Source organism: Gopherus flavomarginatus, chromosome 3 (genome assembly GCF_025201925.1).
Source record: "Gopherus flavomarginatus isolate rGopFla2 chromosome 3, rGopFla2.mat.asm, whole genome shotgun sequence".
Taxonomy (NCBI): domain Eukaryota; kingdom Metazoa; phylum Chordata; order Testudines; family Testudinidae; genus Gopherus; species Gopherus flavomarginatus.
Window position 1 is genome coordinate 179192489 of NC_066619.1, and position 21499 is coordinate 179213987.

At 38.6% G+C, this 21499-nt stretch overlaps 1 protein-coding gene across 13 annotated transcripts in view; it reads right to left on the reverse strand.

Annotated features, from left to right (window-relative positions):
• Positions 1-21499, reverse strand: part of LOC127046837 (bifunctional heparan sulfate N-deacetylase/N-sulfotransferase 4) — a 256826-nt gene that overhangs the window by 93449 nt on the left and 141878 nt on the right. For all 13 annotated transcript variants that reach the window (XM_050944412.1, XM_050944409.1, XM_050944411.1 and 10 more), the window contains 2 exons: positions 16744-16831; positions 8683-8837 (listed from right to left, as the gene is read on the reverse strand). In XM_050944412.1, coding sequence (XP_050800369.1) covers positions 8683-8837; positions 16744-16831 — 243 coding nt within the window. The remainder of the gene's footprint in view (positions 1-8682; positions 8838-16743; positions 16832-21499) is intronic.

Below are 21499 nucleotides of genomic sequence, written 5' to 3' on the forward strand. Positions count from 1 at the left end.
AAGACAATGCAGTCAATAGGCAATGACCAATATCATGAGTCCAAAATATTGTTGCACATCTCCAAAAAGTCACTGTGATCAGGTTTTGGGGCATGGCCAAGTCCACTAATTCCATCATTGGCAGGAGAGATGAAGCTGTGCAACAGAGGAGTACATGCTCCTCTTTCTTAAAGCCCATGCAAAACATGATGCCCCAGGTTCCTGAGCTAACCTGCCTTGTGTACTATTGATGACTCATGGAATCTTCATTTGATTACCACCCCTGCCTCCCCAGCCCAACTTCTGTGCATCTTACAGTAGGAGGGCAAGAACTAGACCCTTAGTACTAAAAAATGCAACACCGTTGAACTGGCACACGTTCCCAGTTGCCCGGATCCAGTTTCAGCACATAGGAGCTGATCTCTCTTAGTCTTCTGTCAAAGATCTGAAAGACTGGAGCAATCTCCAGAAGCTGCCTATCTTAGCTATCATCTTTGCTGAAGAAGCAAGAGAAAAGCAGCTTCAAACTCCCAGCCTCTTCTGACCTATGTCTTTCTACTGAGATGGTCCCTGACATGGAACTTTATTGAACCTGATTATGTCTGTATCAACTGTTTACACATATTCCCTATTTACAAAACACTTCTATTAAGGAGAGAACATGAACATCGAATGGACACTGCTTTCCAGGAATTCAGCAAACTCTTGAAGGAAAGAAGTTTATATTGCATATTTCCACAGCTTTAACATGCTAGAGGATAATGGAAATTCAGACAGCAGCAGCAGGGTTGGAAAACTCACCATTTAGATTTACTAGATCTCTTCTGAAAAATCAAACTGAATATACAAATAGTGACATGCTTTTTAAAAAAGCTATATTAGGACAAAATTGGCATTATAATTATTTGCTTCCATTGAAACTGTTAGTATTGGCCATTAAAAGCAGCAGGACGGGAGCTAAAGGGACCAAATCATTTTATTTGGTATGGCAAGTCATATGTTTTTATGATATTTTTTTCATATATTCACTGAAACTATTGGTCCACTGTTGATAATGTTATGTTAAATGATGTAGTAGTTAACACTCCAGCTGCAGGCACCTTCCTGAACTTTTTCTATCCTGTCAAAAAAAAAAAGAGGTGATATCCTGGATACACCACATTTTAAACTGTCACCTAGCAGTATTAGGAGATTTACATAAGCTATTACTTACTTTTAGCAGTGAGATATTTTTCTAATATTGTTGAGCCTGAGTGAGATTTCCTTCAGGAGGTTTTTTTTTTTTTTTTTGTAAACTAAGCCAGCTTGATGTACACTTTTGTTTATTTTTATTTGCATTTACATTGGTGAACACATGTGCCATAATCGTGGTTGTCAATTCATACAAGAATTTTGTGTTATATTTTATCCGGTTATGACAGTTGATTTTTTAAAAGGTCTCATTTTCTGAATAACTCTTAAACACTGTTAATTGCATACAAATTTCTGTTTGCAGAATTAAATATTTAGTTCGATTTTAAACTTTTTTTAATCTAGTTGAAAATTTTCCATTTAGACATGATCCTTTAGCAAATGGTTTTGAGCAGGTTAGTATCAAGAAGATGAAGTTCACAAAATGGAAAGTTAAAATAAGTGTGTGAGCTTTGTGGCAGTTAGTTCTAGACATAAAGGTGATTTGGTGTGTTTGAACACAGAGGAGCTGTTTTGTATCTATTGTGGATTAGGTTGCATTATACGTAGATTAATATAGCTATGGTTCTGAAATTTTACAACAAAAACAAAATGTCACATCTGCCTACATTGGTTGCCAGGAAAGACGCTTATGTGGTTAAGACAGTGGATATAGGCTCAGGAGACCTAGGTTGAGTTCCTAGTTCTACCACAGATTTTTTGAGTGACTGTGAAAAAGTCACTTAGTCTCTTCATGCCTCAGTTCCTCCTCTCTAAAATGGGGACAATATTCTTTTCACATGGCCTTTGTCTATTTGGACTGTAAGCTAATTGGAGCAAGGTCTAGCAGTTATGTGCACATGTAGTGCCTAGCACAATGGGACTCTGTGTGCTACTCTAACACAATATTATCAGTCAGCTTTTAGCCACAGTTTTGCATAGTAGATAAATAGTTTCATATTCTAGAGGTTTGGCTATATGAATAATTAGACCAGGGCAAGCTTGAGTAGACCATATCATCCTGACATGATTTAAGGGCATGTCTATACAGATAGCGCTGCAGTGGTGCAGCCGCACTGATGCGTCTGTGCCGCTGCAGCGTATGTGTGAAGACACTCTAGGCTGATGAGAGAGAGCTCTCCTGTTGGCATAATAAAACCACCTCTGTGAACGGCAAAAGCTCTCCTACCAACATATCACTGTGCACTCAAGAGCTTATGTTAACGTAACTTATGTCACTCAGGGGCATGTTTTATTCACGTAAGTTATGCCAACATAAACTGTAGTGTAGACATAGCCATAGTGTTCCTGTGCACCCATCCAACGTGCATTGACAGTTGATCAGATCTCTTTGAAACAGGACTAAATCTAAGTGCATTAGTGAGCATCTGAAGGATACACATGAAGATTTAGTCTGCAGTTGACTAGATTCATACACCTGCTTGCAATGATCTAAATGTTTGTGCAGAGTACAGCTTTCCTTTTAGCAACTGCTGCCACAAAAGAAAAAGAGCAGAGACACAGCGTGGGAATACTGTCTCTGTTAGGGGACAGAGCTGAAGATGGAGCCAAAATGAAACAAGGTGGGAGGTTGTGAATGGAAAAAACTGATTAAATGAAGAACAGAGTGGGTAAAGGGAGTGCTTGACAGTCCAAAATAATTTTTTGACCAAGTGGTCAGTCTAGAATAATGCATGTTCATTGTCCTCATGTTAAGTAGCTAGAACTACTTACCAATCACAAATAAAAAGACATCAGCTGTGCAGTCAATGGTGGATTCTGCATACACTCAATAAAACTATTACAGACAATACAGATGCCATAAAAATCCACTGCATCCAACTTTCCCAGCCCTAACTACAGATACTGAAAATAAGATGACCCAGAAGCCCGGCAGTGTGTAGACACTCTGCACCTGAAATGTAGTCACTGACTTGCTCAATTTGTATTTGGTATTTTTAAAAGAAGTTGCAGGTTTCTGCGGTTTTGGCAGTTGAAAAGTTCTAGGAACAAAAGGGTGATGAGGCTGGGATTATAAAGGGGAAATTCAGAATAATGTACATTACTACAGACAACCTGAATCTGGTGTTGTTTTGCATATTAATCTATTTTAACATTAACTCAAGAATATGCTTGCCTCTTTTTGTGGTCTATATCCACAACAATGTTTATCTTGCATCTGCATCATTTTCAGCGCCATCTGCATTTCACCATCCCAAGGAAATACTCACTAGCTGACACTAATTGAGACAAAAGAAAAAGGTGAAGCCCTGGGATTAAATAAATTCGATTTGTTTTTGTCAGATAAGGATGTACAACAGGGCAGAAATGAAAGTTTTGTGACTAAAGGAGAGGGGAGGAAAGTAGGAAATCTTGCTTTGCTCTGTCTGTGGTGGCTCTGTTACAGTCTTTGTATGTGACTTAGAAGTAAGTGACTTTCCATGTCTTGGTGCTTCTGTCTGAAAATTGGAGATCATAATGCTTATGATCTTTTCAGTTTGCAAGGTTTAATTCATTACTGTGGGTAAAGCACTGAGTTCTTCACATAGAAATCTTTATGGAAGTGCAAAATATGAGAATCAAATCAATCCAATTATTAACAAACTGTACCTTCCATTTCCTGGATCCAGTTGTGATATGTGATGTCACATTCATATTTACATAAATAATCTTTGATTTATGTAATTGGGAAATTGAGCTCTATTTGTCCTGTTTTTACTGAATATCTGAAAGTTTGAACACCAGTATTATTCTGCACTCGTTGTGGGGAATGGAGCATGGGCATGCAAGGGCAAGAATAGTGCCCACTGCCTACAATCTGGGGAGGAGACAGAACATGAATTTACTAGGTTATTTACCAAGGACACAGACTAAGGTTTTAAACTTTCCCCTCTCCATGCAATATTGCCTAGATTAGACAAGGCAAACCCTGGTAGATTTGTGTTAATACATTTTGACTGATATGGACAATTCATTTCCTTTCGTTATTATTTTCTAACTCTCACAGAGCATTCTGTCAGTGGTGTAAATTCCTTAGAGGGTGAGAATATTGCCATGAAAACAGCCACTTGACAGGTAAGAGATGCAGCATCTGAGGCTAAAACAAATTCTACTGCTGATCCCAGCTACCATGCAAAATCATTCACACATACATGTAATATAGCTTTGCTGCTACTGAGAACTTCCTTAACTTTTCACCATGCCGTGGTGAGATATTGCATAATTTTCAGTCCTGCTCTCTCTCAGAAAATGTCGTTCATCCATCAACCAATTGTTAAATGGTATAAATATTAACAGTCCTTTCTGATACGCAAAATGTTTGTGTGCCCTTATCAAAAGTGGTATTTTACAGTTGCAAACACTTCAACTCTGTGGTGATTTTTAAAGACTATTTAACTGACTTGAAAATTTAATTTTGCAAAAACACTTACATGAGGAGGGAAATAATTATCCCCATTTTATAGATGGCATACTGAAGTACAAGTCACAAAGCACATCAGTGGTAGAGCTGAGAACAGACCTCAATCATTTTTATTTGATTCAAACCCCTATTCTGAACCATAGATCCTGCTCCCTACCTAGAATTTGTACATACAGACCCCCAGAAACAGCAGAATATGTATACAGTACAAGAGGATGCTATGCATCTATATATTTAAACCTTCAAGTAATGTAAAATATTACTATGGGTTTCATATGCAGTGATTGAATTGGCTAGTGTTTGTTAAGCTTGGCTTTAATTCAGAGTAGGAATTCTGTTACAATAAAGAACATTATTAAATCATTGTTTCTCCAAGAACTGTCCTACTGGGCCTAATCAAAAACCTATTGAAATTAGTAGGAATCCTATTGACGTCAGCGTAGGTTTACTGTAAATGGAATCTGCATACCAAAAGGCACTGTAGTGATTCAACTTATGTTCTAATTTATTATAAATGAGCTTCACAATATATGAGATCACAAAAAGTAGGCATCACTGTATTTCATTTAAAATGTTAACACCAAGTTGTTCTCAAAAGTCCTGATGAAGCAATTATCTAAGACGAGCAATTGCTGCATTAACAGAGCCTTCTCAAATAGAATGATTTCCTCTAAGACCCTTTAAAAAAAAAAAAAGGCAAAAAACCCAACCAAACTCTACTGTCCCATCCCCAGTCAGCTTCCTCAGGAAATGGTTACACCTTTATGCAAAAGCTCCCAAAGTATAATCTTTACTGATGTTTTGTAGTACGGGTGGAATTCAGTGGATGGATGAGTGACACACAAGAAAACAGCACAAAAATATGAGAAGGACTCCATGTAAACATAATAATCAATAATGAAAAATAAGTGTGGAGACTTCTGCTTGCCTTATTTATTCTTGTTAATTAATTCAACCGCTAATTTGGATTTAGAATCTGAAGTAAAAATGAGTAATGATCACTGTGAAGGGATTAGCTTTTGGTTTTTGTGAGAGATCTGAAAAAATGTATTAGAGAGGCAGGGAATGCGATTTTCAAACAAGGCAAGATGTTACGAATGAGAAAGGAGAGGAGGATGCAAGATTATTCAGAGTTCATGGCTGCCAGCACTGCGTTAGATATCAAGGAGGTTGTCATGTCAGGAAGATAAATTTCTTCCACAGAGAGGATTTCACATGAAGCTTTTGAAAAGAAGTGTTCTCATAAGTAAATTGTACAGCTATTATAGAATTCAGAGCTAAGAGGTCAGTACAACCCATGTCCAACCACTAGAAGGAAATAAAACTATAATGACATCAGCCTTTCATTTTCTTTAGCTCCTTATTTATGGGTACCCTTAGAAGCCCCTGCCATTCAATGAAAATGATTAGAGAGAGACAGTATTGCCTTTGTAGTTTAGGCTACAACCAAATTCTGTGACAAGCCCTGCTTTTAGCCCACCTTATAACTTTTGGTATTAAATATAGTTTGACCTGAACATTGGCAGGTTTAATCCAATTACTGAGGAGAATTTTCCTGAGAGGTTTAAAGAAAATAGGGCAAAAATGTTTGAGTTACAGGTTATGAAAATTACTTTGACTTTTAAATGTGTGCTGTGTCTAACATTTGTTTATGTCCGTCTCACTCATAAACAGTATCACACAACCCCTTCAAACATTTTATAAAGTTTAATTCCCAAAGATTTGTGCATGATTTAATTTGAACAGACTTTGTAATTAAACAGACTTATAAATGATTGTTCTATTGAATTTTAATTATTGTATAGAAGTCTGATAGAGCAATTTGTCCACTGCTGGTTACTTCTGATTTAAAGGGATGTAAGGATCCTTCTATGGAGTGGGTGCACTTAAACACACATTGTTATATTCCTTTACAGGAGATTCAGTAAATAGCATAGCTGCATGGAGTTAGGGGTGTAGTTACAGCTTTGGGATCATTTTTTGAGCTAGTCCCAAAACTCAAAATTTTGAAAGTACGGTTTAGATAAAAAAAACCCAAAACATTTGGATGTTTGCTAAAACATATCAAGTGTCTTAAATCCATGGGTCTGCAAAGGGGCTTGGAAGTTTCCAAATATATAATTTCCTGGTTTTTGGTTTTGCTTTGGGTTCCAGGTAGAACCCAGCAATTTATAATCATACAGAAATAATAATAATAGGAGATATACCAATCTCCTAGAACTGGAAGGGACCTTGAAAGGTCATTGAATCCAATCCCCTGCCTTCACCAGCAGGACCAATTTTTGCCCCGGATCCCTCAGTGGCCCTCTCAAGGATTGAGCTCACAACCCTGGGTTTAGCAGGCCAATGCTCAAACCACTGAGCTATCCCTCCCCCTCATATAAATAGAAAATAATGAAAGGAAAAGCCCATCTAAACGTCAAAGTTTTAGTTTTATTTTAACTTTTGAGTAATGTTCCAATCTGGTTCTCGTACCTGAATTGATTTGCCATTGCTAATCATGATGACAAAAGACATGGATCTATAATTCATGAAGGAATCAGGTCCTAAAAGAAAGCTGATAAAAGTCTGTTTTACTAAAAAACCCTAATATGATTCTGTACAAATATCCAGGCAAACAAAAACAAACTACAGAAAGCACAGGAGGCAATTACATGAAGTTTGCAATGTGGTATGGAGGTCATTAAGGGCGAAAAAAACACTAACAAGCAGGGGAAGCTTTTTCTTCCTGTTCTGTTTTAAATTATAAGTTTCCTTGACTCCCTGGGAGTTTTATTTGCACTACAGCCTCAGAGAAGGGAAGGGGAGCATAGTGGTCTCTGCAAATGGTAGATCCTCTGAGAGTTTGTATTCTCTAAGCAGCAGGCTAAATGACAATGCCATTCTGCTCTTTTGAGTGACTTTGGCTGCTTGGAGTTGCAAGGCTTTGTCAAGAACCACATAACGTCTTTTCCAAAGAAAAAACTTATAGATTTTGTTTCTCTCTCTTTTTTATGCTGACTATCCAAGAAGAATTGTTCTGGATGGACTCTAAAGAGCTTTCAACATTACTTTACAATAAAATTATACTGAGCTCCATCCAGTGCTTAAGGGACAGCTCTTAAAAAGTTAAGAGTACAAACAGGCTAAATCAAACATCATTATGCATCAACACCACCAATATACAGACTAGCTATTTAAAAGGCACATTTTCAAAGACTTGTATAGGTTTTTAAAGAAGACATGTGAAATCCTGCAATTTCATTTCTCATCCCCCTTCATCTGGTTGAGGTGGCTTCACAGAGAATTTCAAATTCTATGCAAGCCTCTAAGTAAATCCCTCAATTCACCTAATGTTAACCTCCTGCCCCTGAGTCCACCTCATGTCTGTACTGTATATCAGGAAGCAGATTTCCTATTTCTAATGGTCCTCCTTAAGCTACAAAGTGGAGGAACAGGCTAACTGACTGTCCCTGAAGGCATTATATAACTAATCTGCTGCTTGTAGGCCACCACCTCCTCAAAAGACTATTTTAGAAAAGGGGCTGATCCTTAATGAGGGATAAAATAATGGCAAAACTAAGGTTTGGTTCACATTATAGGTAAAGCCTCCTATTTTTTCTCCAGCACTTCCCAATGAAGTGGGTGAAGACACTATACCCTGGTAACCATACAGACTCCCATGTGCCTCCTCATAGCATGGCACAGGGCAGTAAAAACTCCATTTCTGTTTCCCTCCTCATCTCACACTGACTCACCCAGCCGCCAACATCTTCAGAGGTGAGGTGACACAACTTTCCCACTTCCAGGGTAACCAATGCCCAATATAAGCATGAAGAAATGCAAACCCTCCCCTTCCCTCAGGAAGGTCCTGATAGGCAGCCATCTTCCTTGGCTCCTGGACACAGATAACCTTCTTTTCCCACAGTAAGAGCTAAAGTTCTCCTCTCCCTCTCAGCCAGGCAGCAAGTGAGCAGGGTTTCCCCTTTTAAGCTCCTCCGGCATAGCCTACACCAACTTCAGGTGTCATGTGGCAGGGTTGATTGCCATCCCCTCCCAGGCATAGCCCATTGACTCTTTCCTGACTCAAGAGGGCTTGCAGCCTATCAAACCTTCTTATAACTTTTACTCACTAGTGCAAAGTCCTTGTTGAGAATCATCTGCTCCACCAGTGATGACTCATTATGGAACAGATGAGGCTGCATGTGACTCCACATATGGGGAAACCACCAGAACTCATCTACAGACTCCAACAACAGGTCATCACCTTCATCCTCCTCTTCAGTTCCTGCAAAATAAGAAAGAAAAAATAATAATTGTACAATGAAAGGTGCAAGTAACTGCATTTTTAAACCAGACAGATGACTGCCTCACCAATTGTAATGTAATAAATTTGGTGCAATTACACTGCTGTGTTAAGGAAAGGATGATAGGAAGAGTCATGTTTGGTATTTCCCTCCCTACTTATATTATGTTAATTTATAATAATGACAACTAACTTTCAAGGGCAGGCTCAAAAGGAGAACCAAGATCCAGGAGTAACCAAAAGTCCACGTTGCCTACTGTTGGAAAGTGGGCAGTCATGATCTCTCTCATTTGGTCTTCAAACTGCTACCAGGAGAAGAGAAAATCAGATCTGAACTACTTTTTCTCATGAGCAGAGGCTGACTCTTGGAATAGTACTAATGTGATTCTTAGGTGAAAGAGCATATTTATCTGGGCTGGTGTATATGCACAGGCAGCAGTAGAAACCAGACACTTACATTTTATGAAAACTCAGAACAAAACCAAAAGAAACTCTCACTAAGAGCCCATCAAACTGAAGTCTGATATATTTTGATGAAATCAGAATCAAGAGAAATATGAAACAGTTTTATAAAGTAAGTAGGCAGAAAAGTAAATCTATAATAGGGCTTTGAAAAATCTACTCAATTTGCAAGTCCAGGATAGAGTTTTCCTTCGTATGCCATCTTTTTTGCAGAATTTAAGCTTTCATTTTAAATTAAAGTTAATAGTCCATGTTAGTGAAGACGTGTGTCACAATTCAGGCTGAAGAAAGTACATATGGTTACCAGAGTGAGTGAAAATTTTTGTTTGAAACTTTTTTCTCTGAAAAATGAAGATTCAGGTCAAGTGAAATTGTCAGTTTCTGCAAATTGCTTCAAGAGAAAAAAGAAAAGAAAATGGAAATGTCAAAATAATTCATATTGAAGTTTTTAAAATTAAATATTCTGATTTTGTGTTAGAATCGCAAGGGCACTTGGTGGCATTCAGAAAACCAAGTAGGAGAAAGTGCTGACTTTTCTCCTCTCTGTGATAGCCCAATAGTTAGGCTACTCAGCTACGATGTGAGAGACTTTGGTTTAAGTCCCTGCTCTGGAGTGGAAACTTGTAGCCAGGTCTTTCCCCTTCTAGGGGAGTGCTCAAACCACCAGGCTAGAGAGTCATTCTTTTTCAATTTGGGGCCCAATGAATATTTAATTATTAAAAAGAGTGGAACAGCTTCAACAGAAGTGATTGAGAGAGCCCTACACAAGAATAACCACAGGACTATAGAGTAAGGCACTTACCTATAATAAGTCCCTTATTGGGCATATGGGGTCACCAGCACCAACACAAGCACCATTCACAAAACAGTGGTGAAGTCGCCTAGTGATTCTAGTCCTTCATTTTCAAAGGTCCTTTACTTTATTAAACAGAATTTTAAAAAGTTTCATTTTGCTTTACCTGAAACAAATGTTGTTTTCTTCTATTTTTCAGAACTGCTGATGAACTGAAAAGCCAGTTATTTGTACAATTCAAGTGGTTACAACAAAGAAGATCTTCAAAATGAGAAATGAGATAGGGCTACTTTCTAGAATTTGCAGACAGATAGCCCAGTGCTTTTTAAAATGTGAATGGCTACATTAAGTCTCACTAACTTCATCCTCAAATCAACTATTAAAACTTCAGTCAGTTTACTGGCAGCATTCTTTCTAGTTCCTTTACCATTTTATATTAAGAGCTTTTATTTAGCTTAAGACATTTCTTTACTTTTCACAAACATTCATTATAGCACACACAGATTGCTTTCTTTTTTAGAAGTCTTTCAACACTGCAAAACTAATTACAAAGGAAGTGGTTTGTGGTCATCCTTGTTCACTTTCACAGCAAGTATTAGAAATATAAGTGTTCAATGTTTTATTTACATTTGTATTTAATCTCTGCAATGTTTTGAAGAATATTTCTGTACAGTGAGTGTATCACTGTCTTTCTTTTGGTGCCCTACTAATCTATGTATATACGATTATTTGTAGCACAGTACAGGTAGAAGAATACATACCAAATACACTATATCACACTTAGTTATGTTGGTGAGAGTTTTCTCTTCAGATAAAAGAACAGGAGTACTTGTGGCACCTTAGAGACTAACAAATTTATTTGGGCATAAGCTTTCGTGGGCTAAAACTTACTTCATCAGATCCATGCAGTGGAAAAATAGAGTAGGAAGATTATATATACATAGAGAACATGAAAAAATGGGTGTTGCCATACCATCTCTAACAAGACGAATCAATTAAGGTGGGCTATTATCAGCAAGAGAAAAAAAAATTTTGAGTCATAATCAGGATGGATCATTTCAAACAGTTGACAAGAAGATGTGAGTAACCGTAGGGGTAAAACTAGCATGCTGGAAATAGTTTTTACTTTGTGTAATGACCCCTTCACTCCCAGTCTTTATTCAAACCTAATTTAATGGTGTCCAGTTTGCAAATTATTTCCAATTCTGCGCAGTTTCTCATTGGAGTCTGTTTTTGAAGTTTTTTACTGGAGAATTGCAACTTTTCGGTCTGTAAGTGAATAACCAGGGAGGTTGAAGTGTTCTCCGACTGGTTTTTGAATGTTATAATTCTTGATGTCTGAGGGTACGTCTTCACTACCCGCCGTATCGGCGAGTAGCAATCGATTGCTCGGGAATCGATATATCGTGTCTCATCTAGACGTGATATATCAATCCCCGAACGCGCTTATATCGATTCTGTAACTCCACCAACCCGAACGGAGCTGCGGAATCAACAGGGGGAGCCTCGGACAAAAATCCCACGCTGTGAGGACGGTGAGTAATTTGATCTTAGATACTTCAACTTCAGCTACATTATTCACGTAGCTGAAGTTGCGTATCTAAGCTCTATTTTCTCCTGTAGTGTAGACCAGCCCTGAGTTGTGTCCACCCCCATCAGAGGCTCGTTCACCTGCACAGCAGTCAATGTGATATGTGCCAGCAATGCCCCTCTGCCATGTACATTGGCCAAACTGGACAGTCTCTATGCAAAAGAATAAATGGACACAAATCAGATGTCAAGAATTATAACATTCAAAAACCAGTCAGAGAACACTTCAACCTCCCTGGTCACTCAATTACAGACCTAAAAGTCACAATTCTCCAAAAAAACCTTCAAAAAACAGACTCCAATGAGAAACTGCACAGAACTGGAAATAATTTGCAAACTGGACACCATTAAATTAGGCTTGAATAAAGACTGGGAGTGGATGGGTCATTACACAAAGTAAAAACTATTTCCCCATGCTAGTTTTCCTCTTACTGTTATTCACACCTTCTGGTCAACTGTTTGAAACGGGCCATCCTGATTATCACTACACAACTTTTTTTCTCCTGCTGATAATAGCCCACCTTAATTGATTAGTCTTGTTAGAGTTGGTATGGCAACACCAATTTTTTCATGTTCTCTATGTGTGTGTGTGTGTATATATATATGATCTTTTTACTGTATTTTCCACTGCATGCATCCGATGAAGTGGGTTTTAGCCCATGAAAGCTTATGCCCAAATTAAATTGTTAGTCTCTAAGGTGCCACAAATACTCCTCAATCTTTTTGCTGTTACAGACTAACATGGCTACCACTCTGAAACCTGTCCATTCTAATTCAATATACTCCATTCTAATTCTTTTTAAGAAAACAATTCCTTGTCCAAAAGAGATGTTAGTGGCTGTTTTTTCGGTATGCACTCTCTGGCTAATAAACAGGTTTTTGTTCATGTTTTGTATATGCACACACATATATACAGGTGGGAGACATTGTCAGAGAGGCAGAAACGGATGGTGATATTAGCAACTTATTTTTGAAAGGGTCTAGCAAGGAGAGAGATGAGAGTCTGTGAGACCATGAGAAAAACACTTTAATAGTTCAAGTGGAGAAGACTCATGTTTGGTTCAGGGTTTCAGAAGTAGGGATGGAGGGGAGAAAGATAGATATTAGAGATGTTACATAGGATTAGGGCAAGCTTAACTCAGGCATTTAACATAATATAGGTAAGAATGAAGTAAAGTTAGAACACAGGAAGCAGTAATATGTGAATATTTAAAATAATTAGAATAAGATTACAAAATAGTTTCCTTTACAAAACTCATTTTTTTGGACTCAGATTTTCCTGGGGTAGTCTCATCCTGATGACTTTTTTTTTTAATATAACATTTGAGTACAATATGTCAACCATTTTTTCACTGTGATGAAGATTTAGAAAGATAACACAATACTTCCTATCTTTTTTAAACTTAAACACTCTTAAGGCAGAGCTGCAAGAAAACAATAAAAATGGTTGAGATTTGAAACTTGACATGGAGACCTATTACCCTTGTATGTCTTTAAAAAGAAAATTTTAATTTAGTAAAATAAAAAGAAAGTTATTGAAAATTTTCCACCCAAAGTTTTTTTAAAATGGAAAATTGTTGTTTTTTTAAACGTGAAAAGTCACAATTTTCTGTAATAAAAAATCCTCATTTTCCAACAGCTGCCGTAATGAACATTTGAAAATTATGAAGTGAAGAGGTGCAGTAGTTTTTCATTAAATCAGTAGACATGCATTTTCAGAGAGAAGCAGTGTAAGTGTACACTTTTCCAAACTGGTTTACTGACAGTAAATGCTCCTAATTTTAATGCTACTTTAAGATTTTCTTCAAACATCTCTTGTTTTAGAAAGCTCTGTCAATCTTAAATCGGAAGCTATGTGTGAAGAAGAAATCAGTAGTTTTAAGGTTATGAGCAATTAATTTGGCAGATCCTGGGAACACTAACTCACATATCCAGATAAAAGTATATACATGCAGAGGAAATGCATACTTAGTCTGTATTACTAATAAACACTAGTCAACTCTTCTGGTGCCTTTTAGTCTACAAGTGCACAGTTTACTTCTAAGCAATTAGTGTGTAAGGTTAATATATAGCTATCCTAATTATATGTGGGCACCCAAATGAAGAGGTACAGATGCAGTACAGGTCAGTGATCTCTTAATTATTTAATTTGCTAACAGAGTCACATGATTATTTCCTTCTTGTAGTTTTCAACTGATCGGAGTTTTGGAAGAGAGTACAAAATTGTGCATTAAGGAAAAGTCAATAAGGCACAACAGTTAATGTCCTAATAAAACATGTCGTGCATCTTACATTAAAAGCCTCTTTTGAGTAATCAAGCCATGTTTACAGTAATTAAAGAATACCTTTCCATGTTTTATTTATAATGAGTCAATAAAGTGGATGTTTGCATGGAGAACATTTGAAAATGTTTCCACTAAGCTGGTATGACACAACAACGATATCACCCATGAATGAAGTGCTCACTTTAGAACTCACATGCGTCACTGAGTACAGACTGCAGCAAGTCTCTTAATGGAGCCAATGACATGCCTCAACTCATTAAGTATCTTTGTACTATTTTAACCCTTATAAATTGCTGGAGACCACACATACATACACTTGAACACATTCTCTCTACGCCAGTTACAAATGAAATATTGATAATAATCCAGTCAACTGGGAAGAGAAAACCTGAAGATTACACATGAAGTAATTTTTAGTGAATTGTGGTGGATTGAGAGGAAACTCAAGATTAACAAAAAGAAATAAACCAAAATTGCAAGTCAGTATTCTGAACTGAAAAATGCCCCTAATATCACTACTAATATTAATTTCTAATTAGTATTCAAAATAAATGATCTTTTCCCCACCGATTTTTCCCCTTTTGTATTTCTTGCACTTGTTGGGGTGGGCAAACTGTGTCTACATGAAGAACTGATGTCTATGGAACACTATGACAGGGCATATCCCAACACAATATAATGGTCTACTTTTGTTTAACTCACCTTATTATAGATAACACCAATAAGAAATGGTTATACAGGCAGGTTAAGATGCAATGGGCAAAATACTGACATCCTTATTTAGTCCTCCATACTTGGGCAAAACTTCTATTGATTTCACTGAGAGTTTCCTGATTAAAGACTAAGTAAAAACTGGCCAAGGACCTCAGGAATCGGACCATGATCACGAAGAGCTACATTAGCTACAGCAACTCCCTAAATTTTTCCTTAATATCACTTTATACCCCATGCCTTGCCAACTTTCTCTGAAAACAAACTTTTCAATGGCTTTCAAGAGACCTAAATTCTATTCCCAGCTCTGCCACAGACTTGCTGTATGATCTACAGCAAACCATTTAATCTCTTTTTTCCCCTCACATCCTTTGTCTGGTCTATTTAGTCTGTAAACTCTTCTAGGAAGGGATTGTCTCTCACTATGTGTTTTCACAGTGTCTAGTTCAATGGGGCCCCAATTTCAGCTGGGGAAGGTAGGTGTTACAATAACACAAATAAATAATAAATTTTGGCCTCTTCACTCTATTCCTCTCTGAAACTCCTCTCCACCATACCCTTTTTTTCCCATCCCCTAACACAGGGGTCGGCAACCTTTCAGAAGTGGTGTGCCAAATCTTCATTTATTCACTCTAATTTAAGGTTTTGTGTGCCAGTAATTCATTTTAACATTTTTAGAAGGACTCTTTCTATACATCTCTAATATATAACTAAACTATTGTTGTATGTAAAGTAACCAAGACTTTTAAAATGTTTAAGAAGCTTCATTTAAAATTAAATTAAAATGCAGAGCCCCCCAGACTGGTGACCAGGACCCGGGCAGTGTGAGTGCCACTGAAAATCAGCTTGTGTGCCGCCTTCGGCACCCGTGCCATAGGTTGCCTACTCCTGCCCTAACATATATATACTCCAGTTCCTAGTTTTTTAAGCTTATCCCTTCATTCTTTTGCTTCTCTAACTCGTTATTACCTCCTCCAGTAAAATTTCCCAGCTTCTTTAATATAATGCAGCCAACAGCCCCCTTTGCAGTACGGTTGACCTAATTGGGAAACTATGTATTCCAGAGGCGATACTTCAAACAGGAAAAAATTCTAGGCTTACAGTGGAATATTCTGAAAATTGCCTCAGTTCAAATAAGTGGTTGAGTGCACATCTCACTGGTCCTCCTAGTACTGGGTGTCAAGTAAGTGATGGTGGGAGAGGGAACAGTGAAGAAGCTGGGCAGCCTAAATGGAGGGACAGGACAGGGAAAGGGGGTTACCAAGAAGGTTTGAAAAGTGAGGAAAAGGGAAAAGTGGAAGGGACATTGTACGGAGAAGAAAAGTGGAGGCAGGGAGAAGTGCATGTGAAGGAGACAATTAAGTGTGCTGAATAAGGCAATTCTAATCTTCCAGAGAAACATTGGGTAAAAGGAATCTATTGGTTACTCAGAGTTAGTAAAAAAATATATTTTTTCTTTAAATTTGTTTTAATGAAGGTTTGGAATAACAAGGACTTTAAAGACAATTATAATTTTTAAATTTTTCTCCTAATATTATTGCTATAGGGTTGCTTTCTAATCATATTGAGACACATCATGGTGTCTGTCACATTCAAATAGTGCTGCTTCTTAGGAGGTTCTGGCACTCAGTTTTCAGCCTCGTGCTTTTCACTGCACCTGTGATATTGCAAAAAGCCTGGAATGACACATGCTGTCTTTCCAGAATTGTTGTTATTTAATTTGCTTTCCTTATCACCCTAAGACTGACAGGATGCCCTTCAGAAAATGCAAAAACACTTCATATCCTTCAGGGACTGATCAAAAGACTTTTGAAATCAATGGGATTCCTTCCATTGCTTCAGTGGGCCTTGGATTGGTCACTAAGTACTTGAGATGATGGAATACAGCACTTTCCCATTGCTCCTCTGAGTCAGTAATGACAAATAGACAGTGCTAAAAATTAGGTTTAAAATCCTGATACCTGATTTAATTGTAGCTACCTGAAAGCATCCTGATTTAAATCCTGATTTAATTGTAGCTACCTGAGAGCACAAAGTTCCTTCTTACCTGTGTGGTAAAACTTTCCTGAAAATCCAAGGTTGAAGGTAAAATTTGCAACCTGAGTGCGCAGTAAATTTTGAGTCTCTAGTAATGCCTGAAATAAATAAGAAATTAACATGCATTTAGAAAAATGAATATAAAATTTAGGAAAGCCTTGTATTAAAATTTGTGTCCACTGACGAGACATAAAATTAAAGTCTTCTTTAAATATGTTCTGTAGTTTGTTGTTGGGGTCATTCTTTTTTTCGTCTATTAGTGAATACATTTTGGAATTTAAGAAGGTGAGGGCCCAACACCACTGGCAAGAGTACCTAGCTTTGTAATTTAGAGTAATAGAAACAGGGCAAGATCCTACATAGACTTGTACATGTTTTGATGTTTGGCAATATTTGAACTCAGGTCTCTAGATGTAACAATATACTAATCAACTGAACCACCATAAACATGGTGTTTATAAGTAAAATTTGAATAATGAAATTTACTAAAACTCAAAATACAGGTATTGTTTGCCAACCTGGGCATTAAAGGCTTTTGGTTTCACTTACCTGTTAAAACTTCTTTAAAATTGTAGCTTGTAGGCCAAATTTAGCCATGGTAAATGGACTGTAACTCCCTATTGACTTCAGTAGGAGTTGTGTGCATTTACCTCATGGCTATGTTATTATGTTTATTTTTTCTAAAAAAAAATTATGCTCCTAAAACATGCAAGTCTGATTGCACTGGAGACAGAATAGCTTCTGCCATCTACTCCTCCTGCCTCATCTGTGTGTCTCAGGTCAATTTTGTGTACAACATCTGTACAAATAAAAGACAGAAGTCTCTGCGCACTTTCAGTATTTGACCTCACTGACGAGACTGCCAAGCAGTGATGCTTCCAATGGTAGCTTTTACTACATGAATGTCTCTCCACTTGGGACTGGTCTGAGAACAACAAACATTTTACATCGGTCAGGCTATAGATACCAGCTGGATAATGCTTTCATGTCTCTACTGGCCTGGCCAGTTTTGAATTGGTGAAGAGCTTTAATTATCAGCAATCTTTTGAGCACCTATTGTGTTGATCTTAAGAAATAAAATAGAAATAGTCAAAAGATATAATAACAAAGTTCACAGTAGTCAGATATTTATATTCTTCCACTGTTCAAAGAAAGAGGCAGGCATTGGCCTACAGGTATTGAAACTCCAAGTAATACCTCCTTTCATGGCAGGGACATCTGGTCACTAATCATTACATTTGTCAGTTACAGGAAAATGCTTAGCCTAGTTGTCTCAGTGTTTGAAAGCTAAAAAACATTTCTGACCACCAACTAACTATGAAACATATTTGAAATTAACATGTATCTTAGCAGCTGAAGTCTGTGTTTATGATAACAGACAACTAAAAATGTTTGTCATTTCAGACATACACTGGGCTTCCACACAACCTACGAGACAGTCAGCAAGTTTTTATTTTCCTTTATTTTTAAACTTAACTACATAGAGAATTTTAAGGCAGAGGTAACAAGAAGTTATTCAAGTAGTTTAAGAACTGTTATCCAAGGAAATAAATTAGCAAGGAACAACAACAAGTGACATCTAACTGCAGTAAACTGTGTGCTTTAGCACTGAATTTAAGAAATTAGTATTGTCTCCAGCCTATCTGGTTATACATTTATTAACTAGATCATTTTCCTTTTGTGACCTTACCATACATTAGTACATCAGTGCTTGATCCTCACATTGTAATATTACACATTATGTATTATGAGACCAAATACAAAGGGAACTGGTAGATAAATGTAACAATTATGTTCCAGTATACTGCAATTATAAAATGAAGATGGCCAGCACCAGAAATACTCATTGGGTCAGAGCTTCAGTGGTTGAAAATTGTCATAGCTCCATTTAAGTCAATAGAGCTATGCAGAATGCCACCAGTTTAGAATCTGGGCCATTATTTTTAGAAACATAGTTTTCCAATATATGCAGTGCTTCTTGCATTTCAGATTGGTATGCTGAGCAAAATCAGTGTGGTTTGTCTTTGTGGATGAAAGACCCTGAAGTATTATCAATTAAAATATAGTATACCACGGTATGTGAAATAAACTTGTTTTATCCTCTCATTTTTTCCTTTCCTTGCTATGTTATTTTGTAAGATCTTATTTCTTAAGATCACAAAAAGGGGAAGGGGGAAAAGATCGAGAGAAGAAACATTCTCGTTAGGTCTCATGAAGTAAGGTATCATTAGAAGAGCAGAACAAGGATTAAGTTCTAAATCCTATAAACTATGGTCATATGATTTTCTCAGTCTAAATGGTAAATGTGTCACTCAACATTTATTGCGAGCACCAAAGACCTTTGTTTTGTCATTTCAGTATAACACACGTCACATATATTCATTTATATGGAAATTAATTTCATTTTTATTGTCTCGTATGTTAACGTTAAAGAGACACTATCGGATAGGTGAGTCCTAACATTTGACCAAATGTTATATTGTTTGTAAGTGTGGGGAATGTCTTACACAGATCTCAGTATCTTTCTAGAAAATAAACACAAAAAGATCAATCCTGCCTTGAGAATAATTGAACCCTTTCCCTATTTTTAATAATTACTTATTCAATCAAGATTCTCATTGACTCCAGCTGGCTTCAGCAATAATTTTGCTAGATGAAGAATACACTCTGTTGTGCTTTGTAGGCACAGTCCATAATAATAGGGAATACAGATCTGCACCACACCAGGAGAATGTCTCCTGGGTGCACACAGACCGCTGCATGCCTGCTCTTTTAAGGAATTAAACTTTTTACCACCTGCACTGGTGGCCAGCTCTGCTGCCTGCATAAGATTGCCAACTTTCTAATTGCACAAAACCGAACACCCTTGCCACACCCCTTTTCCAAGGCCTTGCCTCTGCCCTGCCCCTTGTCCGAGGCCTTATCCCCCGTCCCTCCATCCCCCCTCTCTCTATTGCTCGCTGTCCCCCACCCTCACTTGCTCATTTTTACTGGGCTGGGGCAGGGGGTTGGGGTACATGAGTGAGTGAGAGCCCTGGCAGGGTGCCGGCTCTGGGATGGGCCAGAAATGAGAAGCTCAGGATATGGGAGAGGGCTCTGGGTTGGGGCAGGGGTGTGGACTCTTGGGTGGGGCCTGGAATGAGGGTTTGGGGTGCAGGATGGGGCACTGGGCTGGGGGATGGAGCCGAGGAGTTCAGAGTGTGGGAGGGGGCTCTGGTCTGAGGCAGGGGTTTGGGGCAAGGGAGGGAATGAGGGCTCCAGGTGGCACATACGTTTTGGAAGGCAGTGACATGTCTCTTGACTCCTAGGCATTGGGGAGGCCAGGTGGTTCCTCATGCAAGCATCGTCCCTGTAGTTCCCGTTGCTGGAGGTTCCCGGCCAATGGGAGCTGGCGCTAGGGGCAAGGGCAATGTGTGGCGCTCCCTGGCTGTCCCTCTGCTTAGGAGCCAGAGGGACATCTCACCGCTTCTGGGAGCCACATGGAGCCAGGTAGGGAGCCTGCCAGCTCCATGCCAACCAGATTTTTAACAGCCCAGTCAGCACAGTTGAAAACTGGACATCTGGCAACCCTATGTCTGCATGGAGCCCTGGTTCACTCTTCCCTGCTCCCATTATGGCACTGTGTGACTCAGCAGATCAGGAATGGTGCAGTGTCTACATCCCTTGAGAGCAAGGATTAGTCCATATGCAGGCTTCACAAGAGGGGTAGGTGTCTTATGCCCTCCTCAACCACTGCACAGCCACATGAAGACCAGGCAGAATTTGGCCAGGAGGAAGGACATTTAAACAATGGGCATTTTACCTGATTCAGAACCAAACCTGGAGTCCTACAGAGGACTCTTGTTTCTTCTCAGAGGAAGCATTCCCACCATCAGAGGCTAGAGAAACCTTCCTCTGCTCTGCGGAAAAGCTCATCAGGTTCCTGATCTTCCCCACTCAACTTTAAAATCACCACCTCACTTCTTATATCTGTCATCAGCATTAGTTCACTGTTAATGTGTTATGTGGATTCCTTTGCAAACACTTATTTCCCCATTTCCCAGCTGAATACTTCTTCACTTTCCAGCGATGTCCGTCAAGCCCCCTCTCCCCAACATCCAAAATTTAGATCCTGCTCTGCTGCTCAGCTGCCACTTAGACCTGTAGGTGCCTAAATTTCTTCCAGAAATCCAGGACCCTAGCTCACACCTAGGCCCTGGGGGGATTGTCAGGCAGGTATTCCCCCACCTAGCTTGCCTGAGGGGCTCAATCCCATAGATATTCTCAGAGCATGCCTAACTCAGATAGAACACAGTGCCATAGCACCCTAGGACAGTATTCACAGCTGAGAATACCAAATAGAGATTAACACCTCTCTCTAGTCCAGAGTTAGGCACCTATGACCCAGATCCTCAAAAATATTTAGATTTCTAATTCCCATGGGAGTTAGGTGCCAAAATACCTTTGAGGTGGTGGGGCTATGTCCCTTTGGGGGCAGGGCCAGGCCCCACCCATCTCCTTGGCATTTCCTATAGGCTAGTTTAGTCCAGTTCCTGCTCAGCTTGCTGGCTTCTGTGATCCCATTCTTAGATGCCTAACTCTCCCTACACATTGCATACAGTCTGGGCACCTAACTTGAGACTGATGATTTCACTGGGCAGCAGGGCACCTAAAGTTAGGTATTGCAGTGCAGAGCCTAAGTCCCCATTGTGGGTTTAGCCATAGATCGATGGTGGTATCTTTGGCCAGAATATTTATAGGCCTCTTCATTTTTGCTTATTATATCA